General features: G+C 48.6%; 1 protein-coding gene across 2 annotated transcripts in view; it reads right to left on the reverse strand.

Annotated features, from left to right (window-relative positions):
• The window catches only part of GOLM1 (golgi membrane protein 1), a 57,591-nt gene extending 40,351 nt beyond the window's left edge, over positions 1-17,240 (reverse strand). The window contains exons 1-3 of one of the 2 annotated variants that reach the window (XM_030294493.2): positions 17,183-17,240; positions 5,019-5,167; positions 3,019-3,198 (exon numbers count right to left, since the gene is read on the reverse strand). In XM_030294493.2, the coding sequence (XP_030150353.1) occupies positions 3,019-3,198; positions 5,019-5,147 (309 nt within the window). In that variant the 5' untranslated portion in view covers positions 5,148-5,167; positions 17,183-17,240. Of the gene's footprint in view, positions 1-3,018; positions 3,199-5,018; positions 5,168-16,652; positions 16,734-17,182 lie in introns of those variants that run through there. The other variant, XM_030294492.2, reaches the window with a different exon arrangement.
• Positions 17,241-18,411: the final 1,171 nt, after the last annotated feature.

The raw sequence follows: 18,411 nt of genomic DNA on the forward strand, positions 1-18,411 counted from the left end.
ATAAATATTATCTCACTGAAACCTCACAAAGCGTAACAGTGATTCTGCTGTTATTGTCAGTCGAGAGCTGAAAACACAGGCCCAGAGAATTTAAGTGATTTGCCCGATATCATGGAGCTACGGAAAACAGGATTTGAACCCAGGTCTGCCTGACTGGACACCCCATGCCTTTTACCACCACACCGAGTTATAGCTTAGATCCTCCTAGAGCTAAGAAACTAGGCCCCCACGCCCAAAATCAAACCAACTTTCTATCACATATTCTAAAAGTTCAAAACTCCAAATGAAAAGAGACTTACTCTTCCCCAGTGTCTGTCTTTCAAATGTGTGTTTCACCCTCTTTACTGGGACTCCTCGATTTTCAGTATCTACCGTGAGTTGTTTATTGCAACTACAAGAGCCTCCCCCCACCTTGAACCCCCAAACAATTCTTATTGGGCGTGTGGCAGGACAGCTAAGACCTTGCATTACGCCCCCTTTTAAAAAGAAGTCATAAAACTGAAGCATTAGGAACTAAGGTGAGGGTGGCTCATAGGTTAAGCATCTGACTTTGGCTCAGGTCATGATCTCGTGATTCCCGGGTGTCCTGCTGTCAGGACAGAGCCCACTTTGGATCCTCTGTCTCTTACTCTCTCTTTCTCTGCCCCTCCCTTGCTTGTGCTCTCTCAAAAATAAACAAACATTTAAGGAAAAAAAAAAAAAAAAAAAGGACCAAGGTGAAAGAGTCACCTGGTTTCTGGCTGGAAGACGTTCCCTCTCGTTTCTTCTTATATAGGGAGACGTTTCCAGGAAACAGCTGCTCAGTCATATTTCAAAGAATTCCAAGCTTGTCATCTTATCTCCACATCGGCTTATACTTAAATGAACCAGCATTTCTATCTCGAGGACTCACCTGTGGGATGATGCTTCACTGACTGCATTACCTAGAATTCTCTGGAACAAACGATTTTATGCAGCACATTCTCTGAGGAGTCTGCCCACCCGATATGGGAAACCTGGTTGTTTGCCGCCCATTTTACAGGGCTCTGGAGCCAAACTAGCGTGTACCCACACCCGAGCAGAATGCCCACGAGCAGAAATTAACCCACAACCTCTTTTCCTTCTCCCCACCCAAAACGTGCACTCACACTTTCACGCAACACACATGAAATGTTCAGAAGTTTGGAGGAGACTGAACAGAGAGATTATCACGCCCAGAATTTTGGATTTCACAGGACGATAAAATTTCAAAAGCACTTGGTAGATGACGGAGTTAAGAAAACAAAGATACTTACATTAAAAAAAGGGGGGGGGGCGGGGCCTGGGCAGCTCAGTCAGTTAAGCATCTAACTTCAGCTCACGTCATGATCTCACGGTTTGTGGGTCAAGCCCTGCATCGGGCTCTGTGCTGACAGCTCAGAGCCTGGAGCCTGCTTGGGATTCTGTGTCTCCCTCTCTCTCTCTCCCCCTCCCCCATTCGCACTCTGTCCCCCCCTCTCGAAAAATGAATACACATGAAAAATAAATAAATGAAAACAAGGATACCTAAAAGCAACAACCAAACACCACACACGGACACACACACACCCTATCTCCCATCACTACCGTTTCAAAAAGAAAAAGCCTAAAAATAAAAACATAGAAAGGCCAGAGGCTCAGAGTAAAAGGCCACTCTTCCTAAGGAGGAGAGTTCAGTTTTTAGGTAATGACACATGTACACACACAGGAGTGTCGAAGCAGGCAGACAGACACCTGAAACACCCCCCTTATTTTTCCTCCCTCCCTGCACAGGAGAACCGGTTCTAGACCCCAGCTGGCCCTGGCCGGAGAAGGAGCCCATCTCCGCCCAGTCCTGCTGGTCCCTCCCGGGTCCCCTCCCAGCCCCACACTCCCCAGTTCCCACCACACTCTTCCTTCCCAACCTGCCAGAGGCCTGGAGGCCAGAGACCTTCTCTTCACATCCTGCAAAACCCACATGGAGTTTCTGCCAACTCTATTCCTGCAGAATGAACTCTCCTTTCTCCCCGAAATCTGCCTTAAGGGGTTCTGCATACACACTGTGAGTGATGCCTGGGTCCTATTCTAATCAGTTCCAGGGGAGTTAAGGAGCATAAATAGTGCCACCCACCTACAAGATAAATGAAGAAAAATTCAGAAGCAATTTACTCTAACAACATTGAAACTGGAACAATTTCCAGAGGAGAAATACACATTTGCGAATGTCGTAAATGAAGAGTATTTCTCTAAACCAAAACCACAGTGAGATATCCCCTCACAACTGTCAGATGGCTAAAGTCGAAGAGACAAGAAACAACAAGTGTTGGCGAGGATGTGGAGAAAAAGAACCTTCCTGCACTGCTGGTGGGAATGTAAACTGGTGCAGCCACAGTGGAAAGCAATATGGAGGTTCCTCAAAACATTAAAAACAGAAATACCATATGATCCAGCAATTCCACTTGTGGGTATTTACCTGGACAAAAATACTAATTTGGAAAGACACTCCATGTTCACCGCATTATTCACGACAGCTGAGGTATGGATGCAGCCCGAGTGTCCATCGATAGACAAATGGACGAAGACGACGTGGTACAAACGTACAACGAAATATTTCTCGGTCATAAAAAGAGAATGAAATCTCGCCGTTTATAACAACACAGGTGGACCTAGGCGCTATTATACTAAATGAAACAAACCAGAGAAAGGCAAATAGGTCATAGGATTTCACTTACCGACGGAATCTAAAAATAAGCAAAAAGACTCACAGAGAACCATCTGGCGGTTTCCAGAGGGAAAGGGGGTGAGGGATGGGTGAAACTGGGGAAGGGGATGAAGAGACACAACTTTCATGCACAAAATAAAGAAGACAGGGACACCACGTACGGCACTGGGAAAAGTCAGTGTGTCAGCATGGTCAAGAGGCCCATGCCACATCATCACAAAAGTCCCCACACGGTCGCTCATTCTCCCACTGAGACGAACCCGACGCTGTCTCAACTGGCATCTGGAACAGAACTGAGGGGAAAGCAAAGCGGGTCTTGCCTTTTCATCCTGGTATATCTTGTTGACGCTCTCCAGCTGCGAGTCGTGGCTGGACTGGATCCGGTCAAGCTGCTCCCGCTGCTTCTCCAGCTCTCCCTGGAACTCGTTCTTCTTCAGCTCCACGGCACCTCTCTCCGCGGCTGCCCTGCGGACCCTGCCCTCCAGCTCCAGGATCCGCGTCTACAGGGACCCCACAGCATGTGAGGGAGAACCCCACGCCGTCCCTGGAGGGCTTCTCCCTCCCAGAAGCCAGCAACACGTGGCACACAGGTGCCCCAGGGCCCCATGGACAGTCCTGCTGGACCTTTCCTCCTGAGTCCCCTTCCCCAGCCAGACACTCCCCACTCCTAACTGGGCAGAGGCCTCGTGCCCCAGACCTTCTCTGCATGTTCTGCACAGCCCACATGGAATTTCTGGAAATTGTGTTCCTGGAGAATAAACCACTTCCTCTCAAAAATGTGCTTTAAGGGGTTCTGTCTGTTAAGAACAACACTGGAAGTGAATTGTGCAGAAGCTACGACAGGGTTTCGAGAGAGACAAGTGTTATAAGTAGAGGCATTCACTTCTCTGGGCTTCCTTGTGGCCACTGTGACCTCCAAGGAAGTACCACCGCACCCCTCCCAGGGACTCGGGGAGGCTGGAATGAGGTAAGTACATAAAGGGCCTCACGCTTTACCAGGTGCTCAAATATTTAGTTCCGTTTCCCTCCCCTGCTGACAGAGCACTTAACTCTTTGGCAGACAAATCCTCTGAAGACAAATTCAGTTCCTCAACCTTGGACACCAAGCCCACGTCTGCCCAGAGAACGGCTCCAGTGGAAGATCAGATGAAAGCACCGCCCCCCCCCCCCCCCCCCCCCCGGGCAGGCAGGCGTGGGGACGCTCAGATGGGATGGGGTTTCATGGCTGCGAGCCCAAGCTCTGCCACTGGAAAGACTGGGATGGAATCCCAGCTGCTCTTGTGCCTCGGCCTGCACCCCCCCGGGGAAATGGGGAAAATAAAGTCCCACACTTAGAGTTCGTGTACAAAAGAAGACAGTGTATGTAAGCGCTGTTAAAAAGTATTCTGACACCATTAACATGGCAAGGAAAACTTCCTTCAAGACTCCTGCAACAGGGGTCATGTCTATGCAGCAGGGGAGAGGACCGGCTCCACTGTGAACACAGCCAGGGCAGTTAAGGGTTTAGAGCCAACAGAGTGAGGGGTCCGTGGTGGGACAGTATTAGGAGGAGACACGGAGGGCAGGCGGATTTCTTGCTAAAGGCAGGCCAAGGGGTCAGACTTCAAGAAAGAGGGAGCGGGTGCCTGATCAGATACTGGGAGGTAGGGATGACTTAGCAGGATTCTTTGCTAAGTGGGCTGGGCCGGCTGAAGACGGGAGGGGTGGAGGGAGGCCAAGACGGAGGCCTCGTGGGGAAGAGGGGTCAGAGGCACCTGACAGGAGTCTGGTCAACGAGACTCTCTGTCATTGTGTAGCACCTGCCTGACCCACGATGACCAACAACAAAATGGAAAACTAAAATGCATATCCTTAATTGATACGGATGATATGATTGATACGATGTTACTGGCAGCAGCCAGTAACAAGTGGCACCTCTACATACACATTTCTCACATGCATTATGCACATACATTCCCAACACCGCTGAGACCTAGAGAGGACTGGGGGACCGGATGGGCTGCAGTCAGTGTAATCAAGTAAGCGGCCTTCCCAGAGCCAGCCCCAGTGGCTCGAATGAAAATCGTCCGCTCACAGGAAAAGCAGAGAGGGCTGCTCCGGCAGCAAAGAGGTCCCCTCCCCCCCCCAGGGCACAGCTGGTGTGCAAAGCCCGGCCCCGGGCAGGGGGCAGGGATATGTGGAGGCCCCAATTCAGGGTAGAGAGCGTTCAAGCCATTGAGTGTAGTGCTTGAGGGGGTAGTGAATGGCAAACCCGTCAGACCCCACCACTTGGCAACTTTAAATACTCTCAGACACCCATGCAAACAAACCAGCAAGACACCTGGAGATCCACGCTGCGGGAGCTGGCGATCCAGTAGTTGAAGCCCAGGACGATGATGCAGGCCACCAGGGCGGCCAGCACCAGGGGCGGCGACTTCATGCTCCGGCGTCCGTTTCCCAGGCCCATCATCTCAAAGGCCGCGCGAGAATCTGCCAAATAAAACAAGCAAATAAGCCTCCACGCCAGCAGCACCGGACCCGAAGCAGGCCACATCCACCCTCACAGCCAACACGAAGGCGTTTTCGCCTAAAGAGGAGAAGCCATCCAAGGAGAAGACCGCGTGGGCAGTGCACCCCGAGCCCACGCTGATGTGTGCCCCCAGGGGGTGGGCCAGCCTCCCCAGGACAGGCTCGTGGGAGTGAGCATCGTCCTGGAGACCCATCACCTGCTGGCTCGAGACCTCGGGCACATAACAACTTCTTGTGCACCTGTTTCCTCCTCTGTAAAATGGGGAAAAGCGTAGTATCTGCCTCTCCAGTACAGGTTGAGAATTAATCATCTCTGTGAACAGCAGTAGCAAATATGAAATGCTTCCGCATCACTTTAGGGGAAAAAAAAAATCCATTTCTGATTTATTCCCCAAAGAGGACTTTTTTATTTGAGGCCTAATAAGAGAGGGTTTTGCACGCTGGACAGAATTACTAATGACACCCAATCAAAGCATTTGGTGAGCAAAGCCGGGAAAGCGCCGAGGACTGTGGATTCCCACGGAGTAAGTGGACCGCCCGCCCCCCGTAGGGCTCTGCCAGCAGGAGTGAGGCACTGGCCCAGTCTTGCTCTGAATGCCTGCTTCTCTCTCTGGGTTCATGTCCACGTTAAGCAGGAGAACTGCACGGAGCGATCCCCTTCTCCAGAGAGGCCCAGACATGGCCTCTACAAGAAGGGAGACATCAGCTTTGTCCGTGGGCTTCCACCCAAGACCAGGTCTGCCTAGACACCAGCACTGGGCACAACGCACAAGGAAAGCCGACCTTTCCAGATGGCTTTGCTGAGCCAGATAAAATGAGACCTTAGGGGCGCCTGGGTGGTGCAGTCGGTTAAGCGTCCGACTTCAGCCAGGTCACGATCTTGCGGTCCGTGAGTTCGAGCCCCGCGTCAGGCTCTGGGCTGATGGCTCAGAGCCTGGAGCCTGTTTCCGATTCTGTGTCTCTCTCTTTCTCTGCCCCTCCCCCATTCATGCTCTGTCTCTCTCTGTCCCAAAAAATAAATAAACGTTGAAAAAAATAAAATAAAATAAAAAAATAAAATGAGACCTTATCAGAGGGAGGGTGGCACGCACAACAAAAGGCATCTCTGAGAACAGGGACCTTTTTATGCCAGGTGTAGGCCACAATGGAGGCAGGAGGGAGGTGTGAAGGGCGAGGGGGGGAGAGGAGGGGCAATCAAAGACCATGTGGGACTCAACCCCCAGCTTAAGTTCATGTGAGTAAGCACAGAGAAGAGCTGACAGGGCCGGCTCTAGCCCTAAAGTATTTCTAAGTGTGTCACCGGCAGACCTCTTCCTTCTGAATAATTAGTACTAGTGTGGGAGTCTAAATGGAGACATGCACAATCTCGGCGACTCACCTGAAATAAAGCACCCCCAGAATGCTGAAGCACAGAACTGACCTCAGCCTCTGCTGGTGCCTTCCTCACCAGCTTCTGCTCTCTCAGGATGAAAGAGGAAAAGAATTTTTTTAAAAATCGATTATCAGTTGCAATCAGCAAGCATGTACCTATTAAAGGAGAGTAATGCTCAGAAATCCTGAACTTCTGGAAAATTCTATGTATCTGCTGAAAGTGTGTTTTTTCACTGCCTTATATCTGATTTCCATCCAAAAGTCTTTTTATACTTTTTAAACTTAAAAAAATATATATATATAACTACACGTACAACTGGGGAGAAAAACACAGTGCAAAGACTCCCTCCTCCCACCTGATGTCATCACCCCTTGTATTCCAGGTGATGTCAACCCTTGCAGGACACCAGCACTGCCTGGGACCCAAGCACGGGCCCCACTCCTCCACTTCCAACTGGGTGGCTTTAAAGGGTTTTGTTTTGGGTTTTTTTTAGTGTTTATTTTTGAGAGAGAGAGGCAGACAGAGAGGGGCACAGAGGATCCAAAGCAGGCTCTGTGTTGACAGAGTGGGGCTTGAACTCACAAACCGTGAGATCATGATCTGAGCAAAAGTCTGATGCTTAACTGACTGAGCCACCCAGGCGCCCCTCTAATTCAACAGCTTCAGAGGAGGACCCAGGTATTGGTATTTTTCAATCTTCCCAGGGGATTCTAATACACAGCAATTCTTCTAGAGGTCACTCTAGATGTTTCTTAATGCATAAACGAGCAGTGACACATTTTTAAGTGCAAACAAGATCATTCACACTGTTCTGTAAATGTCAATTATTTAGTAATATATCTTATCGTACTTTTCCTAGAGGCAGATTACGGTGTGCCTTTTTCTCTTTAAAGGTCTGAATGGGGCACCACTGTGTGCCAGGATTTATTTAACCACTCTCCTACAGAGGATCATTCGGGGTTTTCCAGGCTTATTTCCAACCATGCTGCCACGAACACCTTTCACATCCACGTTTGTGTCTGCAAACTCCTATCCAGGGGTGCCATCCCTCACCCACAATCCTGAAATCCAAAAGGCTCTAAAAGTCCAAAGGGATTTTAAAAGACTTACCCAGCAACAAAACCTGACCTGAACTCAGATCAAGGTCCGATCAGAACTCACCTGAAGCTACTTAGAGTCTTTATCTTTCTCCCTTCATGTGAATATTCGTATGTTTTGCTGCAGAAGCATTAGTGTCTGGTTATGACCCTGCTGGGGCTGTCATGTGATATATAAGCACATCTTATTATCCTCTGAATTCTGAATTCCAAACACAGTTGGCTTCCAGGGGCTCTGGGAAGAGAGGCTGAACCAGCAAGGAGCTTACTGTGTGTGAGGCACTGATCAAGTGTTTCAAATACAGCGCTCACTGAATCTTCCCATCAGCTCCGACAGGGGCACTGGTCACCCCCATTTTGCAGGTGATGAAATAAATCACAGACAGGTGGAGATAAATTTCAGTAAGTGGTACTGCGGGGTCATAGGCCTTTAAAACTGATGGCCCTTGGGACCCCCGGGTGGCTCATTTGGCTAAGCGTCCAGCTTCAGTTCAGATTATGATTTCATGGTTTGTGAGTTCAAGCCCCTCATCACAGAGCCCTCTTTGGATCCTGTCCCCCTCTTTCTCTGCCCCTCCCCTGCTTGCCTGTGCACATGCGCACTCTCGCTCTCTCGAAAATAAACAAACATTAAAAAAAAACTTATAAATCTTATTGCCTCCTAAATATTTAGCAAACTACAACGGGCACACAGTGGAGAACCCTGGCAGATATCACTTTAGCCAGGTGATCAAGGTAAACGTCACCATTGAGCCACGCTGACATCACGTAACGCCTAATACGATGCACCGGGAGAAAAGTTCAGGGGAACTTAAATTGAGGGACCTTCTACGAAACACCTGACTAGCACTCTTTGAAGTGTCAAGATCGTGAAAAGCAAGGGAAAGACTGACAAACTGTCATAGAGACATGACAACTAATTAAGGGGATTGCTGGGTGAAGAATACATGGGAACCTTCCGTACTGTTTTTGCAACTCTCTTATAAATCCAAATTCTCTAAAAAAAAATGTTTTGATAGCTCTTACTATATTGGCTTCCAAAGCAGTTCCAACAATTTACTCTAGTAAATACACTAGTAGTATGAGAAATGTCTGTTCTCTCACACAATAACACACAAAATAAAACATTTTAACATTTGGCAATCTCATCAGTAATGATATTTTAAAATACATTTCTTGGGGCACGTGTCTGGCTCAGCGGGTAGAGGACATGACTTTTAACCTCAGGGCTGTGAGGTCAAGCCCCATGAATGGGCATGGAGTCTATCTACTTAAGAAGAAATACATTCCTTGGGGCGCCTGGGTGGCTCAGTCAGTTAAGCGTCCAAACTCTTGATTTCAGTTCAGGTCATGATCTCACAGTTCATGGGATCAAGCCCCATCCAGGGTTCTGTGCTGACAGTGCAGAGCCTCCTTGAGACTCTTTCTCTCCTCTCCCTCTCCTCCTCCCTCCTCCACATCCTGGCTCACTCGCTCTCTCAAAATAAATAGTAAAAAACAAAACAAAACAAAAAAAAAACATTTCTTTAGTTATAAGCATAAATGAGCATCTTTTCATTTACTGGTGATCTGTATGTTCATTTTGGTAAAATGCCTTTTCATATTTTCTGTCCATATTTAAACTTCGGTGTTCATCTTGTTGATCCGTAAGAGCTCTTTGTTAAACAAACCTTTTGTCTTTCATGGGAATATCTTTTTTTTCTCAATTTTTCATTTGTTCCTTGACTTTCTCTTTGAAATCGTTTGCCCATAGTTTTTAGTTGTGGGTGGTGTTTTAAAGTAACCTAATCGTGTCAGTCTCTTATTGAATCTGGATTTTGTTTATACTTAGACATTTTCTACTCTAAGTTTAGAAATACATTTATCCATATCTCCTCTCAACATACCTATGGTCTCATATATTTATTTAAATCTTTCATCCACTTGGAATTCCCTTTTGATGTAAGAGGTAAAAAAAAAAATAAAAAAATACAGGTTGTGTTTTTTTTTTGTGGTGTTTTTTGTTTGTTTGTTTGTTTTGTAATGGCTAGTCAGTTCTGTCAGCACCCTTTACTGAAAAATCTGTTTTTACCTTGGGCTTCGAAAGCCTATCTTTATCATATACTTAATTCCCTAAGACTATATTTCTAGATGGGATCCTTGGATGACCTTTTGTTATCCCAGCAGATAGAAGTCAACGGATGGGTAGCCTACAAGTCTGAAAACTATAAGTATAGACTCAATTCTCACTTCCAGGGAAGCGTTCTGATGATCATTCAATAGTCTCCTTTCTTGAGCCAGCCAACTAAAAAGATACTGAGCAACCGCCAGGAGACAGGTGCTGTGCTAGCAGCAAGCAGCTCAGGGCAGTGTTAACAGAACAAACTCTGGAACCTGCTGGCCAGTGTGGGGCCCTGGTTCCACCTGTCAGGGGGCCACAGGACCTATCTGAGCATCACTCTCCTCCTCACGAGGTTACCGTAAGGACTGCATGAGTTGAGATAGGAGAAGGGCTTAGAACCACATCAGGCGCATAGTACCTGCTCAATAAATGCTATTATTATTAGAGATGGAAAGAGGGTTAAGAAACCATTTCTACAGCGAGTCTTCTCATCTTATAACAAAAAGGTGACGGATGTCTTCCTTCCACCACCATGCTGCTTTATAAGGAACCAGCCTGACGTGTTCCTCCTGTAGACTCTGCTGTCCCGAAGCACAGTAACCCCCATCACCGGCGCTGGCTCCCCGCTCCCGCTGCAGCAGGAGCACCCCCGACCAGGACCACGTTGTGAAAAAGAGAGGTTCCAGGAAGCCCCTCACTACGACCCAGTGCTTGGCTGGCCAGGAAGGGGTGCGGCTGCCCAGAAGGCACAGTTAGGAAAGCCCTGGGCTCCCAATGGACACAGGGCCGCCCAGGTAAGAGGGTGAGATGCGGAAGGGAGGCCAGCACCGAACCCCCGGCCGGTAAGGTGCTTCAGCGCCAACTTCCGGGACTGCAACTGAAGGGCACTTCCAGGTAGGAAATGCCGAAGCCTGAGGAACACTGAGACGGTCACGCAGAGCCACGGTTTACAGGTGGCAGGCACACCAAACACCCTCCTCCCTTCACCCTGGAAGTGCTGTGGACCTGGGGGGTGGCAGCAGCGGTAGGAGACACATCAGGCGTGTTAACATTGGCTGCAACTGAGGCTTCACAATGCGTTGTCTCATACTGGATTACAAGTATCTGACATACTGGAAAATGATTAACCTAAATTAGCGGAACTCTGTGAAAGCCCAGGTTTCCTGCAGAAAGAGAAAGCGGTGTGTTTTTTGCACCGAAAGTCTCTTGGTAAATTGGAGAAGTCATGAAAAACCGCCAATTCTTTCTACTGGCTTGATTTTATTTTTTTAAATGTTTATTTTTGAGAGAGAAAGAGAGAGCGTGTGCACGTGTGAAAGGGGCAGGGGTTGGGGGGGTGGGGACAGAGGATCTGAAGCAGGCTCTGTGCCGACAGCAGAGAGCCCAATGTTGGGCTGGAACCCACAAACTGCGAGATCATGACCTGAGCCTAATGTTCAACCGACTGAGCCACCCAGGTGCCCCCCAAACCCGGCTTAATTTTTAAAATTCAACCTACTGAGGGGCACCTGGGTGGCTCAGTTGGCTAAGCGGCTCTCGATTTTGGCTCAGGTCATGACCTCACGGTTCGTGGGATCGAGCCCTATATTCTCCCTCTCCATCTCTCCCTGCCCCTGCCCTGCTTGTGCATACCTGCTCACTTACACACTCTCCCTCTTAAAATGAATAAATAAACTTAAAAAAAAAAATCAACCTACTGGTTAAAATTACTGTTTGCCTAGAAGACAAAAATTTTTATAGAAGACAAAAACCACTAATTACTTTTTTAAAGAAAAGAAAAGACACCTGAAAATGAGCAATCTGCTAAATGCACTGGCCCCTTGAACCTACTGGTTAAATACTTTTATTTTTTTCTCATGTCCTTACTTCTACATAGGGTTGTGTTTTTTTAAAGATTTTCTTTTTGGGGCACCTGGGTGGCTCAGTCGGTTAAGCGTCCGACTTCAGCCAGGTCACGATCTCGCGGTCCATGAGTTCGAGCCCCGCGTTGGGCTCTGGGCTGATGGCTCAGAGCCTGGAGCCTGTTTCCGATTCTGTGTCTCCCTCTCTCTCTGCCCCTCCCCTGTTCATGCTCTGTCTCTCTCTGTCTCAAAAATAAATAAACTTAAAAAAAAATTTTTTTAAATAAATAAAGATTTTCTTTTTAAGCAATCTCTACACCCAACATGGGGCTCAAACTGACAACCCCAAGATCAAGGCGAGCCGGGCAGCCCTCCACACGGGGGTTTTTAATCCTATAGGCAAAAGCTGTACCTAAGACCAATCAGATCAGAACAGCTTGTTAGACCAACATCACCACGGTAGAAATAAGATGGCTTCTCCAAACAGTGAGAGAGCCCCACCTTTATTCCTTCTCAAAGGAAATGGCCTCGCATGATCTTGGACAGCCAGAGAGGTGCTCAGCAGGAAGTTCAGACGTCCCGCAGTGAGCAAACAGACCTGAGAATGCCCCAGCTCGGTGCTGTCAGTCACCAACATTTTTTTGAGGGTATAAAGATATTCTAAGATGCCCCAAGAAGGTCTCCAAGCCAGGGGTCAGCATACCAGCCCCTTGTAGTAGGCCTGCTCTGTAAATACAGCCAGGCCTGTTCCTTTTATCGCGCACCGTGGTTTTGTGGCCACAAGGCAGAGTTGAAGAGCTTATCCACATCTACTCACAGGGTTACTACGAGGACTAAACTGGTTAAAATACTTATTATCTGGCCCCTAAGAGAAGTCTGTCAACTCCTGCTCTAAACCATTAGGACTGAATGACCAGGTCCATTGCACTCTTCTTAAATTGCTCTAAAAACTTACCAGGAAGGGCAGAGAATCTCCTCCTCTCACTTCCTCAACCCCCAATTATAAACACCATGTTTTCCCCAAGTCTGGAAGCTGACGGTTTATAAAGAAAAGGCTTCATCAGCGTGGAGACTACCGTTAGTAACACTGTACTGCATATTTGACTTTGCTGAGAGTACATCTTAAACGTTCTCCCCACTAGGAAAACAATTTTGTAACTGTGGTGACAAACGTACTGTGGTGATCATTTTGCAATAGGTACAAAGACTGAATTATTACACTGTACATCTTGAAACTAGCATAATATCACATGCCAATTATACCTCCAAAAAAACCTTTAAAAAAAAACCCTTAAAGGTTAATAAGTGTATATAATATTACATAGTGGAAATAATCAGAGAGCAAGATGGATGAATGAAATGAATGAGAGCCACCAAATTCCACTGTGTTTTTTTCCAGCACTTGGAATTTTCTGAAGAAAGGCCGCCTCCTACATGAGTGCCAAGACTACCTCTTGGCAAGAACTCCCAAATATTTCCTCCAGATCCAGAGTTGGCAAACTGCAGCCCAAAGGCTGAATCCTGCCAGCCACCTGTTTCTGTAGACTGCCCGTAAGCCTAGTTTTCATAGTTTTTAATGGCTGGAAAAAAAAATCAAAAGAATAAGATTTCATGACATGTGAAAGGCACATGCAACTAAAATGTGGGTGTTCATAAATAAGTTTTTATTGGGACACGACCACTCCCATTCACGTATGCCTGGTCTATGGCTGTTGGGCTGTAAGAATTGAGTCTACCAGCAGGGCCCGTGCATCCCAGAGGGTATAGCAGATGTTCCACAGGGCCGGGGCAGAAAATCCTAAAAGTTACATTTTATTTTTATCCAAAAAGCGAGAGCAACTATGTTTCAGTAACACAACAATTACATAAAAATAACTTAGAAGTATATATTATATGTATCCTAATTATACAACCATAAAATACTAACGGGTGCAAAGAGAGGTAGAAACTAAATCTGCATTCTCAACCCCTCTGTTGAAGGTCAAAGTCACCACCCTCTGAGCTGCCTGAGGAACTCCTTGGATTTTAGCACCCGGCACAGCGAGGTAGACTGAAAAATTGTAACTAAACCAAACCTTACAGGGGCGCTGAAGCTTTCAGATTCATATAGAAGGCACAAATGAATGTTACTGCAATAAACGTAGGCATGGGCAAACACAAGCCAGCCCCTGGAAGGTGCAGGCTTCTTATCCCTGGTCAGCTCCGCAGGAGCCGCATCACAAAGCAAAATCGATGATGACAGAATCGGACCTGACAAGAAACAGACCAAAAAATACTCAAAATTCAAGGAGTATTTGGAACAGGGGTCCACCTCCACTGTGGGGAAGCAGGGATCCAACCCCGACTGCACACTGGGCCTTGAGATAGAAGACCATAATAACAGCACGTGCCCCTGATTGATAAATAACAAACTAAAACATGGTTTTATATTAAGATAACTGCTAGATAACACTGAATTAATCCTAAGTGTTTCGTTTAATTATGAGAATAATCAAAAAATTTGGGAAACCACAGCAAACTATAATCTGTATCATTGTAATCATATAGTACTTTCAGATATTTATCTCCTGTCGGGCACTAATTAACCTTCAAAATCTTAGCTAGGGGAAGTTCTATTAACACAGGCCTGAAGGGTTTTAAGAAAAAGAAGATCAAGGTATTGTAACAATCTGAGAAGGCACGCATCTTTATTCTTTTTTTTTTCTGAAAAGTGTAGGAAATTTCTGTGTGAGGCAAAGTAGACTCTGGGAACTTAGTAAGCAGTTCTTAAACTTCAAGCCAAGACTGTTCATGTAACGGCATCAGTAACTGGAAAAGTCTAGGAAAGAAAATGACCACAACCTAAAAATGTTTCTTGGGGGGGGGGGGGCAGGCAATGGAAATACCACTCAACACTCTTCTGAAGTCAGACAAAAGCATTATAAAGACCATTCCTCCTACTTCTGCAAAAAAAGAAGTGTAAAACAGTCTTTTTTTTTATATTAACTACAACAACAAAAATAAGAGGTTCTTCCCCCCACCCCCCTCCGTTATCCAAATGATGGATGTTACTTCTCACATTAGGTCATTAAAAAAAAAAAGGAATAAAAATAATACAACTAAATTAAAACCAGGGCATGGAGCCTCTCGTCCCTCCCTTCCTGGGAGCCATGCGGCCTTCAAGCTCCCTTTCACCAAGGTGCTCAGCCATGGGACCTGCTCAGCCCAGGCTTCTGGAAATGACACCCCATGCCTCCAACTCTTCCCTGGAGAGGCAGCTCCCCCAGGCTCTGCCCTTCTCCCCTTTGTGCTTCAGATGCAGAAAGCCTGCCTGCACATTCAGAGGATTTTCAATAAGGTCAGCAGTTTCCTCCCTGCTGGGGGAAGGTGGCCACAAAAGCCAACGGAAGATAGAGAGCCCTGGGCTGACACAGTCAACCATCCTCATTCTGCCCCACCCCTCAAAAAATAATATAAATACAAAATCTTGTCATCCCCCATCAATAAGTGGGCCCATGGCCAGCAATTAGAAAGGAGAGGACATCCTTAGCTCCCGAAAGCAACGTCGTCCATTCTGATAACCCACCCCCTCCCCCCAGACTCCCTACCACCACTCGGTCCTCTCATTCACAGTCCTTCATTTTTGAACTAAACCAATTAAAAAAAAAAAAAAATATATATATATATATATATATATATATACACACACATACACACACACACACACACACACACACACACACACATACATGAAAACCTCTCCATAGGAGAACAAGATACGTCTGGAACAGCTTATTGTTTTCTTTAAACATCCTAAGAATTCAACGTCTATTTGACCAGTGATGCCTTAAAAATTGAGTTCTGGCCTAGGGACAGCAAGTCTTACCAAATTACTGGTTTCTGCATTCTTCCCAATCACATGAGCTTACCTTAATCTTCTATAACACAAGCAGGAGGAGCTAGAATGCCCTAGGAGACCCACAAAGACCAAACCACCAAGAGATTCCACGCCTCCCCAGGTCCCATGCTCCAAAAATTTCAGAAATACTAAAGCTGCCTAAATTTGAGTCAATCTGATGGCCATAAGCCAAACAGAGTCACTAGAATGTTGTTAAACATTTCATCAGGCTGTGGGACATCTTAATAACCCATCCCTAGGAATGCCCCTCAACATTTGCGGGATTTTGAGCCCTAGGGCCTTCAAGACCCCAACCCAGACAAAGGAAATCTCAGACCCATGAAGGCCACACAAGTTTGGTCACGCAAATTTGGAAAGGGGCTATCTGAAAACGACCAACATCACGGCATTCCCAATACAAGGGTTCTCAAATTCCTCTGAAAAGATCATTCATCAAACTAGGTTATTTTCTTACTGTGTTTAAAAAAAAAATCATTAAACTAGCACACAGGGTGTGAAACAGAAACTAACGTGTAAGCCCAGGAGACTATCTTTACACCAGAGCAAAACTTCTATCGATGCTCCACACAAGCCAAAGGTGAGAAACACACGTAAGGGAGGGCGCCCGGAGCGTCCCCGACACGGGCTCCGGATGCGCTGTGGCGCTCGTGGCCGGGGGGACTCGGCGCCCAGCTCCCGGTCACCTGCCAGGACGCGACCGCTGCCAACGTGGGCACCCGCGCGGCGCCCGAGTGCCAGGACGCGGAGGTGAGCGGCGCGCCGCGGCCCCCCTCCCTCCGCCGGCGCCAGTCACGCCCGCGGGACCGGCACTAGTGCGACTTCGGGGCTGCACGCCTTTGACTTCGGATGCCGACGCGCGTGACAAAGCGGAGAACAAAAAAGAAAGGCCCCGCGCGTCCCGACCGGTCTCCGCAGGGGCAGAGAGCTCGCACGGCCCCTCGCGGCGGCCGGGGGTCCGGAGGCCGAGGCGGCCCCGCGGCGAAGGCTCGGGCCGCGAGCGGGCTCCGGTGGCGGGCTGCGGCCCGGGCGCGAGCCGGGGGACCGTCTCCGGACGCGGGCGGTGCGCCAGGGAGGGACGGGGAGGGGCAAGGCGGCCGGGGCGGCCCCGGAGCCGGGACACGCGCGCCGCGCACTCACCTCCTGCCGCGGCTCCGGCGGCCGATCGGCGCTGCGGGCCCGGCTCCCAGGCCGCCTGGCGCTTCCCCGCCGCCGGCCTCGCGCTCTCGTCCGCCCCGCGCCGTGCGCCCCGCGCCGCGCCCAGCGCCGCAGCGTCTCCGGCCTCCGCAGCGGCGAGTCCCCGCACCCGGACCGCGCCGGCGGCGTGGGGAGGAGGCGGCGCCGCGAGCGCGGGGAGGCGAGGCCGGGGCCGCGCCCGGACGCCGGCCCCACGGTGCGCGCGCCCCGGCCCGCCGCCGCCCCCAGGCCCGCGCCCCGACGCCGGCGTCGCGCCCCCGCCTCGGCCGCGGCCCCCCGGCGACCCCTGCGGGACGCGGCTCCGAGGGCCGCCATCGAGCGGGCGCGACGCTTCCGCAGAGGAGGCGCGAAGGTGGGACGCGGCGGCGCGGAGCAAAGGGACCTGGGGGAGAGACGACCCCTCACCCCTCACTCCGACCCCGGGCCGCAGGGGGGTTTCCGGAATGTAGGACACCGCACCCAGTGCCACCCACCTTGCCACACTCGCGTCTCCTTGCTCGGTGGTCCTGGTCCAAACTACGCAGAGGAAAGGGGCCAACCAGTAACAGGAACTTCGGGGGTCTAGACTCACAAATTTGCCTTTTCTCATCCACCAGCCCTACCCTGTTCCTAACGTCCCCACGGCTGTTCCTTCTCAAGCTTTAATTTTTCGGGCTGTGACCCTCCAGACTTTGTAGTGGATAAAAGGAAGAATCCTGGACGCTGCGCAAGGGAGACCTTCTGGGACTCCCTAAGGGTGAAGCGTGGGAGCGTGAACGCCTGGAAGTTTCAGAAGCACCGTTAGGCCACACCTCCCGGATCACCTACTAACGATCTGCAAGGTATCCAGACTAGAAAATTCTAGCAGTGGTTCCTGATCCTGACAGCCTCGGCCAGGCGTTTTAATGATCTGAGAGCTTTGGGGATATTTCAGTGCTAGGGTCCCATCCCCAGAGTCTTGAGCCCAAACGTAGGTGTTTTTGTTTGTTATCAAGCTTTCCAGATAATTCTAACATGTGCTCAGGACTAAGAATAAGTTTAAGATTTATCTTTTTTCTCTAGCCTACGTAGCTCTGGTTTCTAGGAAAGGAATGCCTTCCTCTCACCCTTCCCAAATTCCAGCAACAACAAAAAACGAGTAAATACACAAACTCCTAAAGGGAATGCTCACGGTGGACATGGTTTTCAACCAAAACAAAGACTCACCTTGAGAAAGGTGACCCAGATTCCTTACTGCCACATGAGCAGGGTCTCCTTAAATTCAGGAAAAGGATCCTTTGTGAACCAAAACCTCTTAACTGAATTTAGAGTAATATTCTACTCTAGCCCCAAATGGTAGTTTTGTTACCTGCTATTAAACCGTTGCCCTGCTGGACCAAGACTGCAAGAGCCGAGGGTGTGTTGGACATCAACCCTGGCTTTTCCCAAGACTTGTGTCACTTCTTTCTAATCTTCCAGTGACCGTAAGTGACCACAATCAGGGTTTGGGGACAGGTAGAATAAATTCCCTTAATTGTTCCTTCTGGCTCCCCTCGTTATATTTTGCCTTCTTAGGCTGGTGGGCCACACCTTCATCTCATTTCCCTCTCGGTAGGGTTCCATTGTGCCCTTCATTTATCAGCAAGTAATTAGTGACTTTTTTACAGTTTTATTGAGAAATGATTGACATATCTGACCATTGAAGTTTAAGGTATATGGCATGATCGTTTGATTTATATATATT

This window comes from Lynx canadensis, chromosome D4 (assembly GCF_007474595.2).
Source record: "Lynx canadensis isolate LIC74 chromosome D4, mLynCan4.pri.v2, whole genome shotgun sequence".
NCBI lineage: Eukaryota > Metazoa > Chordata > Mammalia > Carnivora > Felidae > Lynx > Lynx canadensis.